Source organism: Lycium ferocissimum, chromosome 7 (assembly GCF_029784015.1).
Source record: "Lycium ferocissimum isolate CSIRO_LF1 chromosome 7, AGI_CSIRO_Lferr_CH_V1, whole genome shotgun sequence".
In the NCBI taxonomy this organism is placed as follows: domain Eukaryota; kingdom Viridiplantae; phylum Streptophyta; class Magnoliopsida; order Solanales; family Solanaceae; genus Lycium; species Lycium ferocissimum.
The window spans coordinates 29,780,138-29,800,406 of NC_081348.1; the positions used below are offsets into that span (position 1 = coordinate 29,780,138).

Genomic DNA, 20,269 nt, shown 5'->3' on the forward strand with positions numbered 1-20,269 from the left:
CGGTTGGTCATACCACCGACAATGAAGAAAATGAGGAAGAAGAAGAAACAGGTGATAACCATGTTTTAGCTGGAGAATCTCAAAGTCCTGATCATATGGAGGACTTTTCACAGTTTTTGCACAATTCAACAACCAAAAGGAAGAATCTTCCAGCACAGCCACGGACAAAGGCAAGACCAAAATAAAGTGATAAGGTGGATCCCGCCACAAAGAATCAACTTTTATAAAAGCATAACTTTAATAAAGCAAAGTAGTTTGTTTTATTTATTATTGTACTTTTACTTTATTAAAGATAGCTTTTTCTTTTTCTTTGTCGGCCATTCTTATCTTCTCATTCTGTCATTTTGCTCTATGATCCGTTATAAAAGGATCACTTGTAATTGAGAAGGGCAAGCTTTCATACACTGCCTTCTCTCTCTTGTAGAAAATCTACTAAATAAAAGTTTGAAGTTTGCTACATCTCCTTCCTTTGGTTACGACACAACTCACTTAGGTAATTTCCTTTTCTTTTCTTTTCTTTTATTTCATTTAAAATTTTCCTATATTATCTTTAGCCTAAATTTGCTTCATCATGGCTTAGTGTTATTTGCATTTATATCACACGGGGCCTTATAGACCTTGTTATGCTTTTATGTATTATAGTGAAGATCTTTAATTAGTTAGAATTACCAAGGGTGAGTGTTGGTCGACCCTCCCCGAATCACGTTGTGGGATTTCCATCGGGTTGTTGTATCTTTAGCCTAAATGATAGGCTAAACATCGTGTTTAACTATATCACACTAGACTACTGTATGTGAAGATCTTTAATTAGTTAGAATTCACCAAGGGTGGTGTTGAGGGCTAACCTGCGGTGACCGTTTTTTTGACTTGTTATGGCGTTTAGGGCTATTTTTGGACTTATTTTGGGATTGGACAAATCCATCGCCAGGGTTATTAACCTATAAAAGATCCTATGAAGCGCCATCTCAAAGTGCGAGTTTCTCGACAATTTAAGAAAGCTGAGGGCATTTAAGACTTTTAGAGTAGTTACCTATATCAATATTTACATGTCATTTAATGCTTTATACTAATCTTTACGTGTGCCCTGAACATCACCCCTCCGGCTTGCCTTTAATACAATCACTTTCTTCGTCTCAAATTATTTATCATGGTTATTAAAGATAACTGTCTGAAATCATCTGTATTTTAAAAGTTTAAGGTACAAATAATTGGTTTTTTTTTTTTTTTCCAATTTTATACTTAATAAAATTTCATCATTAATAGACATGACATAAATAAATAAAATAAATATTTAATAGAGAGAATATAATTTAGACATAAATAAACATAACGTGGTCAAATAATACTTTTAATTAATATTTTTAAGGACGTGTAAACCCAAAAAGATGCAAATAATTTTAGTGGGAGGGAGTAACACAGATCTTAGGTTTTCCTTTGTGTGTTGTACTCTAGTGTGCTTGTGGATTTTGTTCCAAGGTTTCTACGTAGAATTTGTTTTCTTGCTTTGAACAACTTTCTTTTTTCGTGCATATTCTTGTTTTTCCTTCACCTGCTATTTTCCCCATATTTGTAAATTGCCCATTTTTCATACCTAAAAAGAAAGTGCCAAATAGTGGAATTAAACAAAATTTGTCATTAGACTAAAAATATGTACTTTTTGGCTTCAAAATTCAACTGATGTAAAAATGAAACGCTGGGCCGCATAGTTTACTGGAAAGAGTAGACATGGCTGATTTCACGACATCTACTCATAGAACCAAGTGGATTTTCACTCCCCATGATATTGTGAGTTCATCAATATTCAATCTTGGACATTATCTGACTTTTTTTATTTCGTTTTCCCATTTGATTTATATATTGTTTATTTTGCATTCACAGAAACATAAGTATAAAGTTGCTAATCATAGAGCCAAACAAGCACTAGACAAGGTTTGTTTACCTCCATTTTTTTTCTTTTTTGTTTTCAATGTTCTGTGTGCTTGTGCATATGTTTTATTTTGTTGGGATACCCTTTTCACTTAATTAGGTTTTTTTTCTGCTGAGGGCAATGTCAATGTGTTATTTGACCTTTTGATGCTGTAGTTAGATTGGCTAGAATTTCTTTTTCCATTTTGACTGCCAATGCTTATGAAGTTTTATATGCCCGCTTTATGCTTTCGTCAAACAATTATGTTAGATTTCTCAGTGCTTTAACGATTCGCCTAATTTTATAGGCAGCATCACCTGAAGCTTTTAGGGCCCAGAACATAGGTCTGATTTATAGTATGTTAGGATCGGGTATCTGGGTAGTCGGAAGTAAAAGCCAGACAATGTTATAATGATGAGAATAAAGACAGTAGTAATGGAAAGTTAAGAAAATAAAGGAGACACAAATTTAACGTGGTTCACTCAGTGTGACCTATGTCCACAAACAGAGGGGAGCAACTAGCAAGTTTACTATAACAACGGTACACATAAGAGAGTATACAAAATTAGAGACGAAACTCTAATTAATTCCAAAAATATCCCAAGAGAATAACCTCACAAAGTAACTCCAAAGAAGAGGTTCACTCAAAGTGTTTCCCAGCACTAAATTTATGGAATATACTAACTCTTACAAAGAACACACAAGATGAGATTCTTACCAAAGATGGGATGGGATTGAAAAGAAGACGGAAGACCAATATTTATAGGGGAAAGTTCTTGGTCCCTAAGTAAGAATATTCTTTTACTCTTTGGCTACAGTTTGCTTTTGCTCCAAGATTAACCATTTGCACATGACTAATTTAGTTCGTACCTTACATAGTGCTTGTGGGCTTACGGATAATACTGATATTTTATTCTATTGTGAAGTATGGAACAACACGAATGGAAGTTGATATTGATGGGTCATTCTCATATGCTGAAAGCCAAAATGATGCAAAAGATAGCGGTAAGCTTGTATCTGTTCAGATCAAAGTAAAATTAAAGAAACTATCAAGTTTCTGTTTTACCTCCCCTGAATCTTGGAGATAATCATAATTCTTATCATTCTTTTTGATTGCTATTTTGGTTGGCATGTTAGCTGAAAAGCGTCCAAAACCACTCAAGGTTGAAGAAGAACAACTTCTAAGGGCTTTCTATGAGTTCAAAATTCAAGATGTCTGTGATGCCTTTAAGTTCCCACGTAAGATTCAGGTATAAAGTTTTGTATACTGGATCTGCTACTACTAATAAATCAATTAGAAGGTTAAACAGTTCTCGTGGTTGTTTGCAGGCAACAGCTCTCATCTATTTTAAGAGGTTTTATCTACAATGGTCTGTGATGGAACATCACCCCAAAGACATTATGTGAGCTTCTTATCTATCTTCTATGTGCTTCACCCCACTCCCCAATATAAGAAAATCTCACTAGTTTCCCCTATCTTTATGCATTGTTTGGCTGGTCAATTGGACAATAGTTGCTTCTGCCAAATTCAAGTTGAATTGCATCTTAAAAACATAAACAAAGTCATCTGGAATCCACGTATACTGATGAACACAGTAGTTGACAGAGACAAATCTTACTAACTACCCCCCCCCCCCCCCCTTCTTTCCCCTTCCTTTTTGTAGGTTAACCTGCATATATGCAGCTTGCAAGGCAGAGGAAAATCATGTATCGGCTGAGGAGCTTGGTAAGGGGATTGGACAGGATCATCATGTAATCCTCAATAATGAAATGCTGGTTTTCCAGGCAAGGATTTATTTAAAGGTCATTTCCTTCTATATTTTCCTTTAAATCTCGTTATAATCAACTTTTTTCTAACCTCTCTTTTGCAGAGTCTAGGATTTGATCTTATTGTTTATGCTCCATATCGTGCACTTGAAGGTTTTATCAGTGATTTAGAGGTTGTTTTCTGTTGATCTGTTATACTTTCCCCTTTGAATAATAATTGCTTTGTTGCTTATTGATATTTTCCTTTTAATTGGTAATTATTTCCGCTCCTTGTACTACTTATTTTCTTCATTGCAATTATTGACTATTGCTTTTGAAACTTTAGGAGTTCTGTGGAGCTAAAGATGACGACCAGCTTGTGGCACTGAAGGTAATTGTCATTCCTTTGGACAAGATGAGGTAGTTCTAGTGAAAAGTTTTCACCGCCTCCAACCATTGAGGTTGAGGATCGAGTCACCAAGGGGGCAAATGGAGGAAAAGGGCCACTGGTGACTCCTGGGTAGGGTTAGTGGTGGGGTAGATGTAGGTTAGCATATAAAAAAATGTTATTTCCTTTGCCATACAATTTTCTTTTTATTAAATAAAGCGTTCAACCATTTCTGCTCCTGGTGAATTCTGGCTTCTAACAATTGAATTTCATCCACAATTGTTCAATAACTAGTAGTTTTGCAGTTAAACCACCCAAACCATGGGAATCTATATGCAATATTGATAATATTCAGTTCTTCGTCCAATGGAACAAATGCTGATTTCACTCTTCCCATTTCTATTGTTTGTAGTTCTTGCTTAGATAATCAAGGTTAATGCATCTCCTAGGTAGATTATCATCAATCTTCTTTTGAACATCATCAAAGTTGGTGGCATGTCGGAGATGTGGTGATTATTATAAATTCAATTTATTCTTAGATTTCACATCATAGATCTCTGTCTAGCTCATTGAGCTACAAACCAGCGAATCCTTTTGAACTGCATTTTGATTGTCCAAAACATTTCTGTGTATGCAACTTTCGACATGAAGAAGGAATAGTCTCTGCTCACTATCTATGTACTGTTTTGCTCATATGAAATACAATACAGTTACCAGTTTCCAAAAAAAATAAAATAAGTAGCTGGTAACATTTTGGACATGCATCAATGCATTACTATCTGTGATTCATCTTTTATAGATAGTGACTTAATTTGGTAATTCCTTATTGAGTTCTTATTTACCTCATATATGGGAAATACTTCAATTCATATTACTCTGACCTCTGGATTCATCTACGAGCTAAGTTTATTTTCTTCTGAAGTACAGGCTTCACTTGAAACTGCTAGGATGGAAGCAGATAAGATTATGCGTACCGATGGACCACTTCTATTCCCACCTGGGCAGGTATTATTTAATGAGTTACATCCTTTCTGTATCGATGAAAATTGCTGTCTCTCCCTACCTACAGAGGATTATATTAGCAGATACATACATCTGGTAGAAACTTCTGAAATCAGTTTGTTCCTGTTCATATTTTTTGTTTTCATGTAAAGCTTGGACATGGAGAATGAATCCTCTGTTCTTGACAGATAAATTTTTCTCGTATGGTTAAACTAGATCAAATCTAGCTCGTTTGACATTTAAAAAGCAGCTATTCTAGCTATAATTTCCATAAGCTCCTCCTAACTAATCTTGACAATTAACTTTGACTATCTCTGGCAAGTGGCAACTAACCGAGGCTATGTTTTTTGTTTGATGATTGATCCGAATTATTTTGGGAGAGGAAGAATGGTATTCAATTAATCTAAATAGAACATATTATAAAGTTCAAAAATATTCACTTGGTTAAGTGTGAGAAGAAAGGAATTCACATCAAATACATAAATGCCATATAACATATGTGCAGAGGAGCGATCAGCCAATCACCAGTGTAAGTCTGATAGAGAAGGAACAAAGGAGCTTCCCATGTGTGAAGGATCTATCTTAAGTCTGTACTTGTTTACCCTAGTTATGGATGAGCTAACCAATAGTTAACAAGATGCCATTAGATGGTTCAGGATTAGTATTGCCCTACTGATTCTATTGATATACTGTAGTGTTTATTGAGTTAGGAATTATCCTAAGAAAAGTAATGGGATTGTAATTAATCATTCAAACCCAGAAGACGATATTCACTGGCCCTTTCACCATAGGTCTCATCACGGGACATCTCTAAGCATTTAGGGTTTTTGTTTTTATTTCTTTCAATGGGTTAACTTATGTTTGTCTCTCCTTTTTGTTCCAGTAAAATGGATTTCCTTGCATCACAAAAAGTCTTTATTTTTTCCATCTATTTCTATAAACCTTTGTGGAAAACTGAAATTGAGCTTTCAACATTTTTTTTTGGGACTGGTAACTTTGTATTCCTCAGCATTAAGGGTATGCTGGCCACCTCCAAAGAATTTACATTTCCTGAAATTAATTACAATAAACCTAAAAAGTCCACTAGCTGAACTTCCTCTTTTATATCTTGCTCTTTAGACCAAAAACCTAAAGAAGTGATGACCTTCCACTTGATCTTCTGTACTGTACATTCTTTGCCTTAAAAAATTCTTTCATTTCTTTCCTTCCAGGTGTTCCACCAAATGCAAGCAGGTACTGTTTTCCACCATAGCTTTTGACTCTTGCTCCCTCCCCTTCTGATCCAACATCTTAGAAGATCTGCATGTGTGTTCTAGCATATACCAGTTCACCTTGGCCAAGTTGAAGAATAATGCCCACACTTGTGCTGTTACTCTACAATGAAGGAAAAGATGATTGTTTGTCTCTATGGCCTCCTTACATAGTGAACACCTTGAAGCAATGGAAATTCCTCTCTTCTGTAATGCTTCATGAGTCAGGCATGCCCTCCTAGCTACCAGCCATGTGAAGCACTTCATCCATATTATCTTGTTTGGTTCTAGATTAGTTCCTGTATATCCACCAATTATTGTCAGCATTTCTGCTACCTATGTTATTTCCCAATCATTTAACAATCTTCTGAAGACCAAAATCCATCCCTGAGGAGACCACATCTCCTCTATTCTGCTATCAGGATTGGTGCATATAGAAAATAGTCCAGGAAACAGAACTTGCGGAGTCCCTTGTCCACTCCAATTCTCCTTCCAGAAACGGATCTTGTCACCCCTGCCCACTTTATACTTACAATTGTCTTCAAGGCCAACCAGAAGGATCTAATGGTCCTCCATACCCCCACACCATAGGTATCTGTCACTTCATTTGTGCGCCATTGTTCAGCTTGGCCATATTTATGTTGAATCACTTCTTCCACAATGCTTGGTCTTCCTGATTATATCTCCAAAGCCATTTCATTAGCAAGCATTTATTCTGCAGCTTTAGATTTTTCACCCCCAAACCTCCATCCATTTTGCTTTGTTGAACTGAATCCCAGTTACCAAATTGAACCCTCTTTCCACTTTGTTTCCTTGCCATAGAAAATTTCTCCTCAGAGTATCCAAAGCTTTGACCACTTTGCTAGGAATTGGAAAAAGAGACATCACATAAGTTGGTATAGAATCTAAAACAGAGTTGATTAAAGTGAGTCTTTCTCCCCAAGAAAAGGTATTGAGCCTTCCATAGGGCAAGTTTCTTTTCAGTCTTCTCAATGATGCCATCCCATATTTCCACTGCTTTATGCTTTGAACCCAATGGCATGCCAAGATAAACTGTGGGCAGTTTCTCAATCTTGCAATTCAGAATGTTAGCAAGTACTTGAATCTGCTGTACCTCATTGACTGGGAAGATGCTGCTCTTCCTCCAGTTAGCTTTCAGCCCAGAGCAAGCTTCAAAAACCACCAATATTACCCTTGGATAGCAAATTTGTTCATGGTTTGCTTCACAGAACACTACTGTATCATCAGCATACGGTAGATGAGAAATCTCCATGTACTCATTTTCCCTGTTCCCCACCTTAAAACCTCTGATCCAACAATTTTGAGAAGCTATCCTCTTCATGCTGTCCAGACCTGCCATGGCTATAATAAAGAGAAAAGGGGACAAAGGATCCCCTTGTCTGAGCCCCCTTTCTGGTGGGAAAAAACCCACAGGTTCTCCATTTACAAGAATAGAGAACCTAGTAGTTTTAATACAGAACTCCACCCACTTTAACCACCTGTTTCCAAACCCCATCTGTCTTAAAAGTGTTGATTAGAGAGTTCCAGTTTATATGATCATAAGCCTTCTCAATATCCAGCTTACACATTACACCTGGATCATCACCTCTGAGTCTGTTATCAATGCATTCACTTGCTATTAATGCAGCACCATTATTGGCCTCCCCTTAATGAAAGCCATTTGATGATTGTTGACCAACTTGCTCACCACCCTCTATAACCTTTCTGCCAACACTTCGGCAATTATCTTGTATACTCCAGTGATTAAACTAATAGGTCTGAAGTCCCTTAGTTTAACTGCACCCACCTTCTTAGGAATCAAAGCACAAAAGTGGCATTGAAACTTTTCTCAAACATCTGTTGAGAGTGGAAATTCTGGAAAGTCTGCATCAAGTCCTCCTTCAACATATCCCAGAAAGCTTGAAAAAAGACCATTGTGTACCCATCCGGACCAGGTGCCTTGTCAACAGCACATATTTTGATCCCTTCCAATACTTCCTCCTCTTCAAACTACCTTGTTAGCCAGTCCTGCTCCTCTATTGTAATAGTTTGAACACCTTGAATGTTCAGATTTGGTCTCCAGCTTTCTGTTTCCTTGTATAGATCCTGGTAGAATTCTAGAATTGTATTCTTAATAGCCAAAGGATCAGATAAGCTAACTCCATCAATCTGCAGAGAATCAATTGTGAGCTGTGGCCGTCCTGTGAAAGTACTTTGTGTTTTTGTCTCCACTCTTGATCCATTGGACTCCAGATCTTTGTCTCCAAGCTATTTCTTCATTTTTTGCCACTTCTTCATACTCCATAGCCAAGTGAGCCTTCTGTAATTGCTCATCTTCAGTTAAAGGTATCTGATCTTGGATGATTTCAAGACTGCCAACTTGTTCCAGGATTTGACCTTTTCTTTCCGTCCAATTTCCTCTATGTTCCTTGCTCCATTCTTTGAGTTTCCCTTTTAATAAGCTCAATTTAGCAGCTAATTTGAAATCAGGTCTACCTGGAGCATCAAAAGAACTCCACCATTTCAGTACATTTTTTTTTTTTTTTTTTTTTTTTTGGGATAAGATTTTTTTTGGGATAAGGTAAATTCCAGTACATTGCTTCTGAATCCCTCCACATTTAGCCACCATTTTTCAAACTTGAAATAAGTTTTTTTGAAGGACCAGTCCCCACATGTCAACATAATTGGATTATGGTCTGACCCCAGACTAGGCAGGACACTCTGATTAATATGTTAACACAATTCATCCCAAAGAGATGAATAAAGAAATCTGTCAATCCTAGAAGCATTTATGTGATTTCCCCCTCCTCTCCAAGTAAGATCCCCCAAAAGAGCTTTCAACAATTATGTTATCCTTTCAGATCTTATCCTTTTCCCTTCTCTTTTTAGAATTATTTCAGAAAACCAACCCAGAAAAATCACTATATTCCTAATATTCGTGTGCATTCTTTTCTCTCCTTTTCTCTTAACCCAAAAGCACAGTAGTTTGCACTTTGCAACCAGAGGCGGGTCCACAATTTGAAATTTGTGTGTTCGAGTTTGGAATTTTACCATAATCCATTCAGTTTACTGGTTTGAAGTCTAATGTTTGTGCTTATTTAGTGTATTGTTAAACACATATACAGGGTTTGAGCCAAAAATTCTTGTTTGGATGAACCCATAACTTATTCTCTAGGTTCGCCTCTTTTTGCAACTCTGGTTCATAATGCTCATAATTCTTCTCAGATCATTGTAATGCTTTTCATTACCTTTACTGTCGATGTGCAAGTGGTGTGGAAGTTCCAACTGCTGTCAATAGATTTCTATAACAAAGGAAAGCCTTCACTCATAATTGAATAATGTGCCCATAAGGTTGTTTTGGATAGATTCAGTGTTGTCAAAGGAGCCCTGAAGCGAGGCTCAAAACATGTTGAGCACTTCGCCTCGCTTTATTTGCGCTTCAGTGTCATCATCAAGGTTCTAAGACATACTTTCCTTGCCAATGAGCCTCTCTTGAAGAGGTGACACTAGATAATTGATATTTAAGTTTATCGTAATGTTTGTACAATTTCTTTGTCCATATATTTGTTATTCATGCTTATTATCATTAGTCTTGGACTATATATATATATATATATATATATATATATATTGCACCATTGCGCCTTTTTTCATTAAAGCCCACACTTTATTTGCGCTTTGCGCTTAAAGCCCCAGCTGACCTTAGAGCTTTTTTGCGCTTTTCGCTTTTGATAACACTGGATAGATTCAGGATCATGCTTATTATCATTAGTCTTGGACTAAATATATATATATATATATATATATATATATATATATATATATATATATATATATATATATTGCACCATTGCGCCTTTTTTCATAAAGCCCACGCTTAATTTGCGCTTTGCGCTTAAAGCCCCAGCTAACCTTAGAGCTTTTTTGCGCTTTTCGCTTTTGAGAACACTGGATAGATTCAGGAGGAGCTCTTCTTTATTTTGGTCACGTCTTGCCCAGAGGAGTCATATTTATCACAGGACAAATCATGTGACGAGTCAATATTAGATGATAGCTGTTTTGAAAGAGGACAAGACTGCGATTTGGAAAAAATTGAAACGTATATGAAGAAACTTTTTCAGATGATCACCGAATGGTACCATAGTTGACATCTGAGAAATTAATCTGATGACCTTGTTGGATACCACAGTTGAGCAAATATCTGGCTTTTGTGTTCTATGTGATGATTTGTTCTTTTAAAATGTGCTACAGATAATACTCCTATGCTCATTTCTTAGATAATTTTCTGATTTAAGTTTCTTTTTCCTTGTTTCAGTTGGCATTGGCAGCATTGCATAGAGCTAACGCAGTGCATGGCCTATTTGATTTTGAGAGGTTTCAGTCCCTTTCTCATTTGGACCTAATCCATAATAATCCCTTAATACGCTGATTGACATGATAATGAGTCTTCAACCAGGTACCTGAGAAGTGTCCTATCACGTGATCATCCAGGTCATGCCATTTCAGAACTTACTGGTTCTATAAATGCCATTGATTCTTTGGCAAGTACTTAACCCTGTTATTACTGCATGCCTGGAATTGCTTATCTTTCTCTTCTTCTTTCTGGAAATATTACCGGCTTCTTCCCCGAAATCTTCTTTTGGGTTTAACGTAGTCCTCTTTCTGCCTGAACTCTTGGCACTTGAACAGATTGGTAAACTTTCGACTCCTACTTCCAAAGATGTGAAGCACATTGATCGGAAACTCAAATCATGTCTTGATCCGGGGTCGCATGACAAGTACGTTCAATCAACTCTGATTTGATTGTCATTTTTCCGTCTTTTGGTTCCGCCATACATACGTAGACTTGTTTGTGGGATCTTCCTCTCTTTCTGTATTTATCTATCGGTCTGTCTATGGACCAGCCAGAGAATGATGCCGGTTTGTAAATGCAGGAGTAAGAAAAGGAAGCATAGATCCAAAGATAGCTCAAATGAGGTTACGGACATCTCTTGAGCTGCTCTGACTCAAGTTGTAGCTTCAAGCATATGCTATTTGGCTGGTGGAAATAGTTCATCGTTGCTGCTCATCAGTTTCCTAATATAGAGTAGAAAATCAAGTTAGACCGGAAGATATAGTCTACTACATTTGCATCAGGTTGAGAGAAGCATCGTTACGGATGGAATTTTGAACCGCCATGCCTGAACTTAGTCTAACCGCTGCAGATGGAGTCAAAGTTGATGTTTGATTGGATCTAGATGATCCTAAAGATGTGCACGAATGAGCAGACAAATGGTTGACTTGGTGGTTTTCCACTTTTCCTTGAGATGGTTCAACCGTGTCTGTTTTAACTTTATTGGTTTCCCAAATTGATCTTCACTGTATTGTCTGCTGAAATGTGGAAACTTGTAAGGAAAACCTGAAATTGATATCTGAGTGGTTTTATATCTACTTGATTGGATATTTGGAGCTTCTTACCTCTTGGTCTTTGCTTTTGCTGAGAAACTTCAGTGTCAAAAGTCTAAACCATACTGGTGAGCTTGGCAAGCCTCCCTTTCTCATTATACTCTGTTTACTTCTGTGCAATAACATTTGGAGCCAATAATTAATGTTGTTGAAAAGACCTTAACGGGTAACAGAGTTAGGCCACGTTTGTTTTCTTTTATTGGAAATCTTAAATTTTTGAATCATTCACACCTCAACTCGTAAATGCATTTGTTTTAATTTTCTTTTACAACCACTTACTGTTCTGAACAAATATGTTTCATTTCAATCTTTAACAAAGTCACAATATCATCCGGACAGTGTCTAGCCGAATATTCATGCAAGATGACCTTTCACCATCACTGTCCACTCCAATAACACAACCATCACAACAGCTGTCACAATCTTTCCCTTCTTTTTAAATTTTCTTTCCTCATCTCCTCTTGTAAAAAATACCACCAATTGGCACAGTAATGGAGAATATAAAAAAAGTGGTATGCAATTACCTTATAGACAATCTGTTAAAATAAACGACCCTTTAGTCTCTTTTGGCATGCACATATAGTTCATGAATTCTCATACTCCATATGTCTATATCTATATCTTCCGGGGGGTTGCGGGGTGGGGGGCGGGGGGGTGGGTGTGGGTGTGTGTGTATAGTTTTGAACATCGAATCCCTCTCTCTCCCTTTTTGCTAATTCAATAGATTTTTTTCTTTAGTGGTTTTGCCCAATCTGCTATCAGGCATTGCATTCTCCAGATAATTCAAATCGAAGCAATTGGATGTCCAACTCCTGCAACAAGAGTAACAATACAATTTATAATGCTACAACAGCAGATATAGTAAGCAAAATCATACGAAAAGAAAAAGGGGATATGAGATAACCATAACGGCCCCTTTAGCTTCAGGGGGAAATTCCTATGTCTTTCTTTCATCTTCTCTGTCTATGGCCTATGCCAATTGGTCTTTTTCGGGGCTGCGGACCAACAATCCAGCAAAAGGGCTTTCCGGGAAGGGCGGGGGGGTTGGGGGTTTAAGGCATAAACTCCTATAGAATTGGTTATTTTTTGTGGAGACCTAATTATGAGTTGGGATTTGTTAGAGCAATAATAGTTCATGAATTCTTAATAAAGAATACTCATCAGATCATTCTAATTAGGCGTTTCCGACATTTGAATGGGGGAATTCGTTCAAATTCTTCTCTTATATATAATTTGTTATTTGCCTGAGTTGTATATGCTCTTACTCCGCTTCTTTGATTAGGAGGATATATCCACTGAAAATTAGTAGGTCTGAAGAGATGTGCCCTTTGTATAAACCATTAAGCTGGTTCCTCTTTTAACTGTTATGTACATGTCGAGTGTCGACATCCTCACACATAGGAACACAAATCCATGTTGCGGATTGGTTGGTCTACTAGAGGGCAATTAAGACTTAATGACATAAGGAAAACAGAAGTACCTAGCTCAGATATGCCGTGCAACCCCAGTTTTCATCAGCTTAATTATAGTATGTACGTAATTCACTAATGCCAAAGCACCATTCTTCCATCATGTCATGCCGGAGAACAGATGTTTTAATGTTTGAGCTGTGTGACCATATTATCCAAAAACATAAATTGCTAGCCAAATATAACACAATACTTTTATATACTTAATTATATTATGTCTCAGTAGGTGTGAAGATCGATATATAGCAAACATGGTGTATCCAATTTTCACCTGCATATAGTTGTCCAACATATCAAGATTCCAACATGTTTTTAATTATCTCTTAATTAATTAAGGCCTTTTGATTTGTTCCCTCCTATTTCTCTGACTGTGGTACTGGTTACACATCATGCATGATGTCATTTACATGGTGCTTCACTTAAAAAGCACAACTAGGGAACAGTGGTTAATACGTTTCTACTTTCTCATTAAAGCAAAACATCGAAAAATATTAGTACTATAACATGTGATCTAAATCACTTTTTAGTGAAGCGGGTAAAAAAGGATGGAGGAACAGTGGTTTCAGCTACAAGATACAGGGCCAGCTCCCCACTAGCTAGGATCCCTCTTCCAGGAAGATATTGGAAGAGTGGTCCCCCACTGCCTTTACAGAAACCCTAATTCCAAAAGTCCTGGTTAAACTCAAATTGTCGATACAAATTACTAAAGTATTAGCATGTTGTACTTTGACGTTCATTATTTACTGTAAAAATGTCCTTATAATGATATGCCTAGTTCAGGAATTATGAAAACCATTGTTGTCCAAAAGATTGCATTTTGAAAGAATTTCTGTTCTATTCAAACCAAGAGATCAATAGTTGTGATGGAAACTTTAGTTACACTCATAGAATTATTAGGCCGATAGAGGTAAATGATGCCATGAAAATTAGAAAAGCATGTGGTTCGGGGGTGATATTCCCATAGAAGTTTCGAAGTGTCTTGGGAGAGGTTGGACTTTGGAGCAGGATGTTTTACCAAGCTATTTAATGTTATACTAAAAAGTGACAGGACACCCGATAAGTGGTGAAATTAAAGTACCCCGATTCCGAAGTTATATAGGAGTGAATGTTGGATCGCTAATGTTCAACATATATATCCATGAGATGAGTGTTGTTGAGATGCGGATTCTAAGGACGTATAGTAATACAAGATTAAAAATGACCACATTAAGTGGAAGGTGCAAGTAGCACATGCCAAGGATAAATGTGAAGGTCGATCACTTGAGATATTTTTGACCATATCCTATATCAATCTCTAGATGACGTACGTACGTGTACTTGGTAAAATCATGGCTAGTGAATGAGTTAAAAGAGGATGAGAGAGCTAGACATAAAATAACATGGAAGGAAGTTGTCTTGAAATACTTTCATGCAACCCCTTGACCATGTAAAACTAGTGAAAAATATGGCACAATAGAAGAAGCAGATCTATATGCGCGATACCAATTAGTTGGAATATGTTCTCTAGGAGTCCTTTATAGCCTAGTCAAAGATTTATATTTCTGTAGAAAATATAGAGAACTTTTAGTTTATATTGGGCTGAGATAATTAAGCTTAAATGGAGCCATATAATTAGTGAAGCTTTATGTAACGGCTGACCTAAACGATTGAGAAATAATAATAATAGGCATGTTAATTCAGTTCTACCACAGCCCCGATCAGTAGATATTAGGAACTAAACACAGTCATATACAATCAAGTTATCATCATCATATGTTAGCATCCCTTGTTTGAGATAATAAATGCTTCATGAGTTAAAGCTTTATAATTTTTTTTATGACGAGGAATCCGCAGCCGCTATCCTTCGGGTGTGCACAAGGTAAACCGCTCCTGTGCAATAGCTCGCAAACCACACAGGAGAGATAACCCGCACCAGGCAAGCCCGTCCGACGAGCTCGACCCAGAAGACAAATCCACTTAAGTATATTAGTATTCATTAAGGATGTCCAGCCTTAAAACAGTAGATCGACTAATGCTATGGATGAATTTGGGGCAGATGGTGGTGGGAAGGGGATTAATGATCGGATTGGTTTTGAAGTCATCCTATTAGTATTAGCTTTGCTTATTTTGATCAGCAAATTAAATATTATATGAAGTATTTTGGCAGGTATCATGATAGTTTTAGGCATCTGATTTAGGAGTACCAGTTGATCGGAAGATTTTTCAGAAACCAGGAACTGATATATCTTGAGAAGAAAAAAGTCACAAAAAATGCCAGAATTCTAATCATTTGCTTTAATTCCTTATACTTTGCACTTTTTCCAAAGACAAATACACACTCCGATTTCCTGATACTCAAAGCTGTTGTTGAAAATTGGAACTAATTAAAGGATAGATATATCTTTTGGCATAATGAAAATAGAAAACAACTAAACGACTTAGTCTTGCCTTTCTTCGTTTATGGAGAAGGTAAGAGCTGATACTTTCAATCTGAAGCTTATAATTAAGGTTGTATATCTACCAATTCAATAAACAGATATAGTAAAAAAGAAGGTCCAAAACAAAGTCGACTGAAACTACCAACGAGAAGAGAAGAGAAAAGCAAACCAAAAAATTCTAACTTCATTATCGGATAAAATACCTTCCTCTGGTTCTTGGAATAAGAGTGAGCTTGCTTCTTCAATAACACATGGTCTTAGTTTAGGTCAAAAGTTAACCTAGATACATGAACCTATAGCTGAAGTTCAGGAAATTGAATCCTTCTTTAATTCTCCAGGAAAACAAAAAGAGAGACCAATTAAGGAGAAAATACATGAGAATAATGATTATTCCGAAGATTTCAAGGACAAAATTCAAAGTAGCTGATTCTTTCCCAAAGAATCGGATCGAGAAGATTAGCATGACTTTGCACAAATCGAGAAATGATCCAAATTTTTCCGAATTGAAACTACAAATCATCCCCTTTAGTTCCCTATCATTAATTATAGCTACCCCTCTCCATTACATTAAACTCTAATGGTGCTGGAGGAGTACTAGTTTCTTGCTTCTCAGATTCACTTGCTGCAGCTTCTTCATCCGTATCTTCATCGTTATTTGAACCTTTGTTCTGATTGGCCTTTAGTCTTTCAAACTCCCTCAACTTATACAAATACCTCAACATGGCCTCAGCATAGTTGTCAAAACCAAGTGAACTGAGAGCCCAACAGATGTCATCTCCATTAACCGTCCTTCGATTCTCCTGGTGACACTTGTCAGATGCTTCACCAGTAACAAAACTTATAAACTCTGATGCACATTCTTGCATAGTCTCCTTTGCCTCTTTGGAGATTTTTGCAGTTGGTGGCAAGATTTGTTTCATGATTCTTCCCACATTGGCTATTGGAACCAATTTCACATGTTCATCCACCATCTTAATTAACACACGATTAATTGGTGAAAAATAATTGTGGATTTTGTTGATCTTCTAAAATGCAGACACGTTGCTATATATCTTTTATAAAATGTTTATATGTATAGTGTACATAAGTAGGTTTAGGAATTTAAGTGAGTGGGTGCGAAAATTCACTATATAGTACTACTTTTATATGATAACGAGTGTTAATTTAGAGAGCTTGCGCATTTATGTATGTAATAAGTATATATTTACATACTAATAAATTTTAACTGTATATATAACTTGAGTTGGAAACAGTAAATTCACATGTATTCTGTACCGGATAAGGTGGATTTTGCCCATGGTATTGTATATATGTATTTGTCAAGTGATTGACCTACATGTACTACTTAGAAGGTCATAGCTCGGGAGGTGATATCTTGCGTGAATGCTTTATTAAGGACCCGTTTGTCCATAGATACCAAAAAAAATTTACTTTTTTGGAATTTTGGAGTTGGAGTTGGAGTTGTGTTTAGCCATAGTTTTTGAAATTGTAGTTTTTGGTGAAATGTAGTTGTAAAAAAGTGAATTTTTTTTGAAAAACAAGTTTTTTGAGTTTTTGGTATTCCAGTTGTATTCGAAATTTTCATGGCCAAACGCTGATTCCGGAAAAAAGTAAAAAAAAATTTCGGAATAAAGTGAATAATTTTTATGGCCAAACGGGGGCTAAGAAAAGAAAAAGGGTCATAACTAGTATTATATAGATATATGTAGCTCCATACAAATATATATGATGTACATTTAGGTTTCGCTTGAGGGTTAAGAATCAATAAATATCGAAATTGTCACACTATCTTATAAGAACAAAGATTAGTGTTGAAACAATACCGTCAGTTTAGGGGATTTTTATACTATTACCGCATTACGTCACTTTTATTTGCAGAAGCAGATAATTGTCTTATTTTCAAGATTACAAATTTCAAATTTTAATGAAAATTTACTTCTTTTGGATGACCTAATAATTAAAAAAAAAAAAAATTACACTGACATGATATATAAAATCCTCAATGTTTATATCGTCCTTTTTTTTTTTTTGAAAAAAAATACTCCAGATTGAGATGAGACAACTATACCTGCGATTTGATTATTTCACATAGGTTAGATTTATCTGTATTTTGATTGTACCATGAATACTACTAACTAATTAAACAAATTAAATTCAGATCTTGACTCTTCAGTCAAAGTTACCAAGATGAGGGGTTTTAAATTATTAAGTGAAAATCTAATCGAATCCACTAATTCGCAAATTAACAAAGCTGCTTTGGGGAAAACACCCTTTTCAAAAGTTAAAACAAGTAAAGCTTTTTAGTCATCCTCTAGTACATAATGGTCCCCGTCCCCTAAATCCCCCTATATATAAGTACTTGCAAAATAATTTTTAATTTCCTTAAACTGGCTTTAATTAAACTATTAACACTAGAGATAAAAATGAATGGACGACATTTATGCACGTTTTCATGTACCCTAATTAGTCACTGATACGAAACCCTAGTGTTTAATTACCGCATAAGATTTAGGTCTTTGTCGAGCTTTGTTACTCTATATATGTCCGCAGCCACACCCCTTTCACCTTTATTTTATTTAAATTAAATTTCTGCGATGAAGTTTATTGCAGAATCCGCTTTTAATGGAGTACTAGTTTAATCTTTTAATGGAATACTAGTTTTTTCTCCTCAATATATAACTTTTACTGCAATGTGTTGGGATCGAAATAACAAGGCGTCATGCGAAAACTAATAACTGCAAACTTTGATCAACGATAAATCGCCAACAATAAAGAAAGACATACTAAAAGAGTGATAATATTCTAATACGGTTTGATAACACATTAAAAGCTAATATAAAATCATAAAACCTAGTGAGAGAAAGATTCTTCTCTAATAAAAACTCTCTAAATGACTACATTGTGGATGGATGCTACTGTGTTATGGATGAGAAGAAAAGATCTTCTATTTATAGGAGTCCAAAACTTCTCCTCTAAGAAAATAATAGATATAAAAGAGTCCTTTTCTACCAAAAAAACGTTTTCAGAAAACCTTTTTGATTGGTGTAGAATCCAAATAAGATAGGAAATTCAAGACAACACAATGTATAGTTTTAAGCTAAATTCTGTATTTGTATTATGAAATTTATTTAATGTATTTAAATAATTTATCCCAAACCAAATTGTTGACCTACTCGTCTCCTATCCTAAAATCTATAACCCATAAACTTCAGAATTTTGCATCCATCTCCACATAATGCCCAAGAGTACTATGCCCATTAATTAAGAAATCGCTTCAGTAATCTATCTTCTTAAACTTTGGCTAATCCTTATCTTTCACAACAGACTTTTTCAGTTAATGCTGCTTATTTAAATTGTGGAAGGAGCAAACGCCACTATAGTCAGTTATGCTTAGATAAGCTAATTTATTTACTAGCATAAATCGCTTAATAATTGCAGTAGTTGTTTGTGGTACTAGTGTCACGTTCTATGTGTTCCTACTAGGCGTTAATACTAATCAATTTTCAAAATCAAGCTGATTCGAGAGTTCAAGTATTGTTCTTAGTAGGATTAATGTTTATTTGCTTCAAGATCATTCAGAGGTCACAGTCTCTCGCAAATTAATTTTTCCTCACATTTTTATCATCTGTATGAGATTAAACCATGAGTTATCAAATAGAAGGACTCAATAAATCGACCGTCACAATAAATTGGGCTACGCTTCAATACCTTAGTGATAGGAATTCCACTCTAATAGTTTCTTTTCTATTTTTGAGTGAGTGTATTCTAACCAATAACAATAGGTAACTCCTTATAGCAAGCTTGATATGCGAACCTAAAAATAATAGAGTAATAACCTACGTATTATAGTGATCAATCAAATTGAACTAATGATGTAAAGTTTATTTACTTTGCTGGCGCGATTATATAACTTAATTAATTGTAGTTGTGCAGAACATTCTTATTGGTCTGACAAACTTGCTTTTGCTAATTAGCTTAATCTATTCCTAGTTAATACTGTAGTATCATTTCAGATACGGTAACAATAATATATTTTAAAGAAAACAGCAAGCTTCTCTTATTGACACATCTAGGGTTAGCAACTTTATAGGTTTCCAAGTCATTTTTATGTGAAAACCTATAAAGAGACTCTCAAGCACCACGTTTTTGGGAACCTGTGGAGTATCTTACTGTTGAAACAAAAAGGAAACAAAAATGAGAAAAGGGGACCAGAAGAATTCTTGCCCCAGCCTATTGCTACAGGACTAATACTCACAAGATTCCTCTCTAATCTATAACAAAATTGCTAGATTATTGGGAATCTTATATGAAAAGAAGCAAGGGTGGAGACATAATTTTTAATAAAGGAATTCATCATCTATTATATGTACAATGTGATTTTTCCAACAAAGGGGATTCCGATGACCCATATCGCCCCTCTGGATCCGCCTTGGAAAGTAGGCATTGTGAAGGAGTGAAACATTGAAAATGTCAATTAATTAATCTTTCAAGTATAAATGTTAGCCTGCTGATTTACCAGTTTTTATGCTCTACTATAATGTCTAGATATTTAACTTATAATTAAAATTAAATTGTATAGGTTAAAGAAAGATACTATATCTCATTTGAAATATACTGTACTATATGCTAGTAATTTATACCTTAAA

General features: G+C 35.7%; 2 protein-coding genes across 4 annotated transcripts; one reads left to right on the forward strand and one right to left on the reverse strand.

The window, feature by feature from the left end:
* Nucleotides 1-1,664: 1,664 nt before the first annotated feature.
* Nucleotides 1,665-11,748, forward strand: LOC132064255 (cyclin-H1-1). 3 transcript variants are annotated; one of them, XR_009416521.1, is made up of 14 exons: nt 1,665-1,785; nt 1,879-1,929; nt 2,833-2,911; nt 3,044-3,156; nt 3,236-3,309; nt 3,571-3,691; nt 3,778-3,846; nt 3,999-4,043; nt 4,968-5,045; nt 10,608-10,666; nt 10,749-10,833; nt 10,982-11,070; nt 11,227-11,349; nt 11,392-11,748. XR_009416521.1 is itself a non-coding variant. In XM_059457170.1 (14 exons), exons 1-13 carry the CDS (start codon nt 1,726-1,728, stop codon nt 11,285-11,287), a joined length of 984 nt encoding a protein of 327 aa, XP_059313153.1. In that variant the 5' UTR covers nt 1,665-1,725; the 3' UTR covers nt 11,288-11,333; nt 11,429-11,748. The 3 variants fall into 3 exon arrangements, 2 of the variants coding, with proteins under 2 accessions (XP_059313153.1, XP_059313152.1); XM_059457170.1 differs by having other exon boundaries at nt 11,227-11,333; nt 11,429-11,748; XM_059457169.1 differs by having other exon boundaries at nt 11,227-11,748.
* Nucleotides 11,749-15,737: 3,989 nt separating this feature from the next.
* On the reverse strand, nt 15,738-16,734 carry LOC132062690 (nuclear transcription factor Y subunit B-4-like). The gene has a single exon (XM_059455220.1). It carries the CDS (start codon nt 16,592-16,594, stop codon nt 16,163-16,165), a length of 432 nt encoding a protein of 143 aa, XP_059311203.1. The 5' UTR covers nt 16,595-16,734; the 3' UTR covers nt 15,738-16,162.
* Between the last annotated feature and the right edge of the window lie 3,535 nt (nt 16,735-20,269).

Coding starts and splice junctions, on each gene's coding strand:
- LOC132064255 (XM_059457169.1), top strand. CDS start 1,726: ATGGCTGATTTCACGACATCTACTCATAGAACCAAGTGGATTTTCACT. Junction 4,044..4,967: donor ACCAGCTTGTGGCACTGAAG/GTAATTGTCATT, acceptor TCTGAAGTACAG/GCTTCACTTGAAACTGCTAG. Junction 11,071..11,226: donor GATCCGGGGTCGCATGACAA/GTACGTTCAATC, acceptor TTGTAAATGCAG/GAGTAAGAAAAGGAAGCATA.
- LOC132062690 (XM_059455220.1), bottom strand. CDS start 16,594: ATGGTGGATGAACATGTGAAATTGGTTCCAATAGCCAATGTGGGAAGA.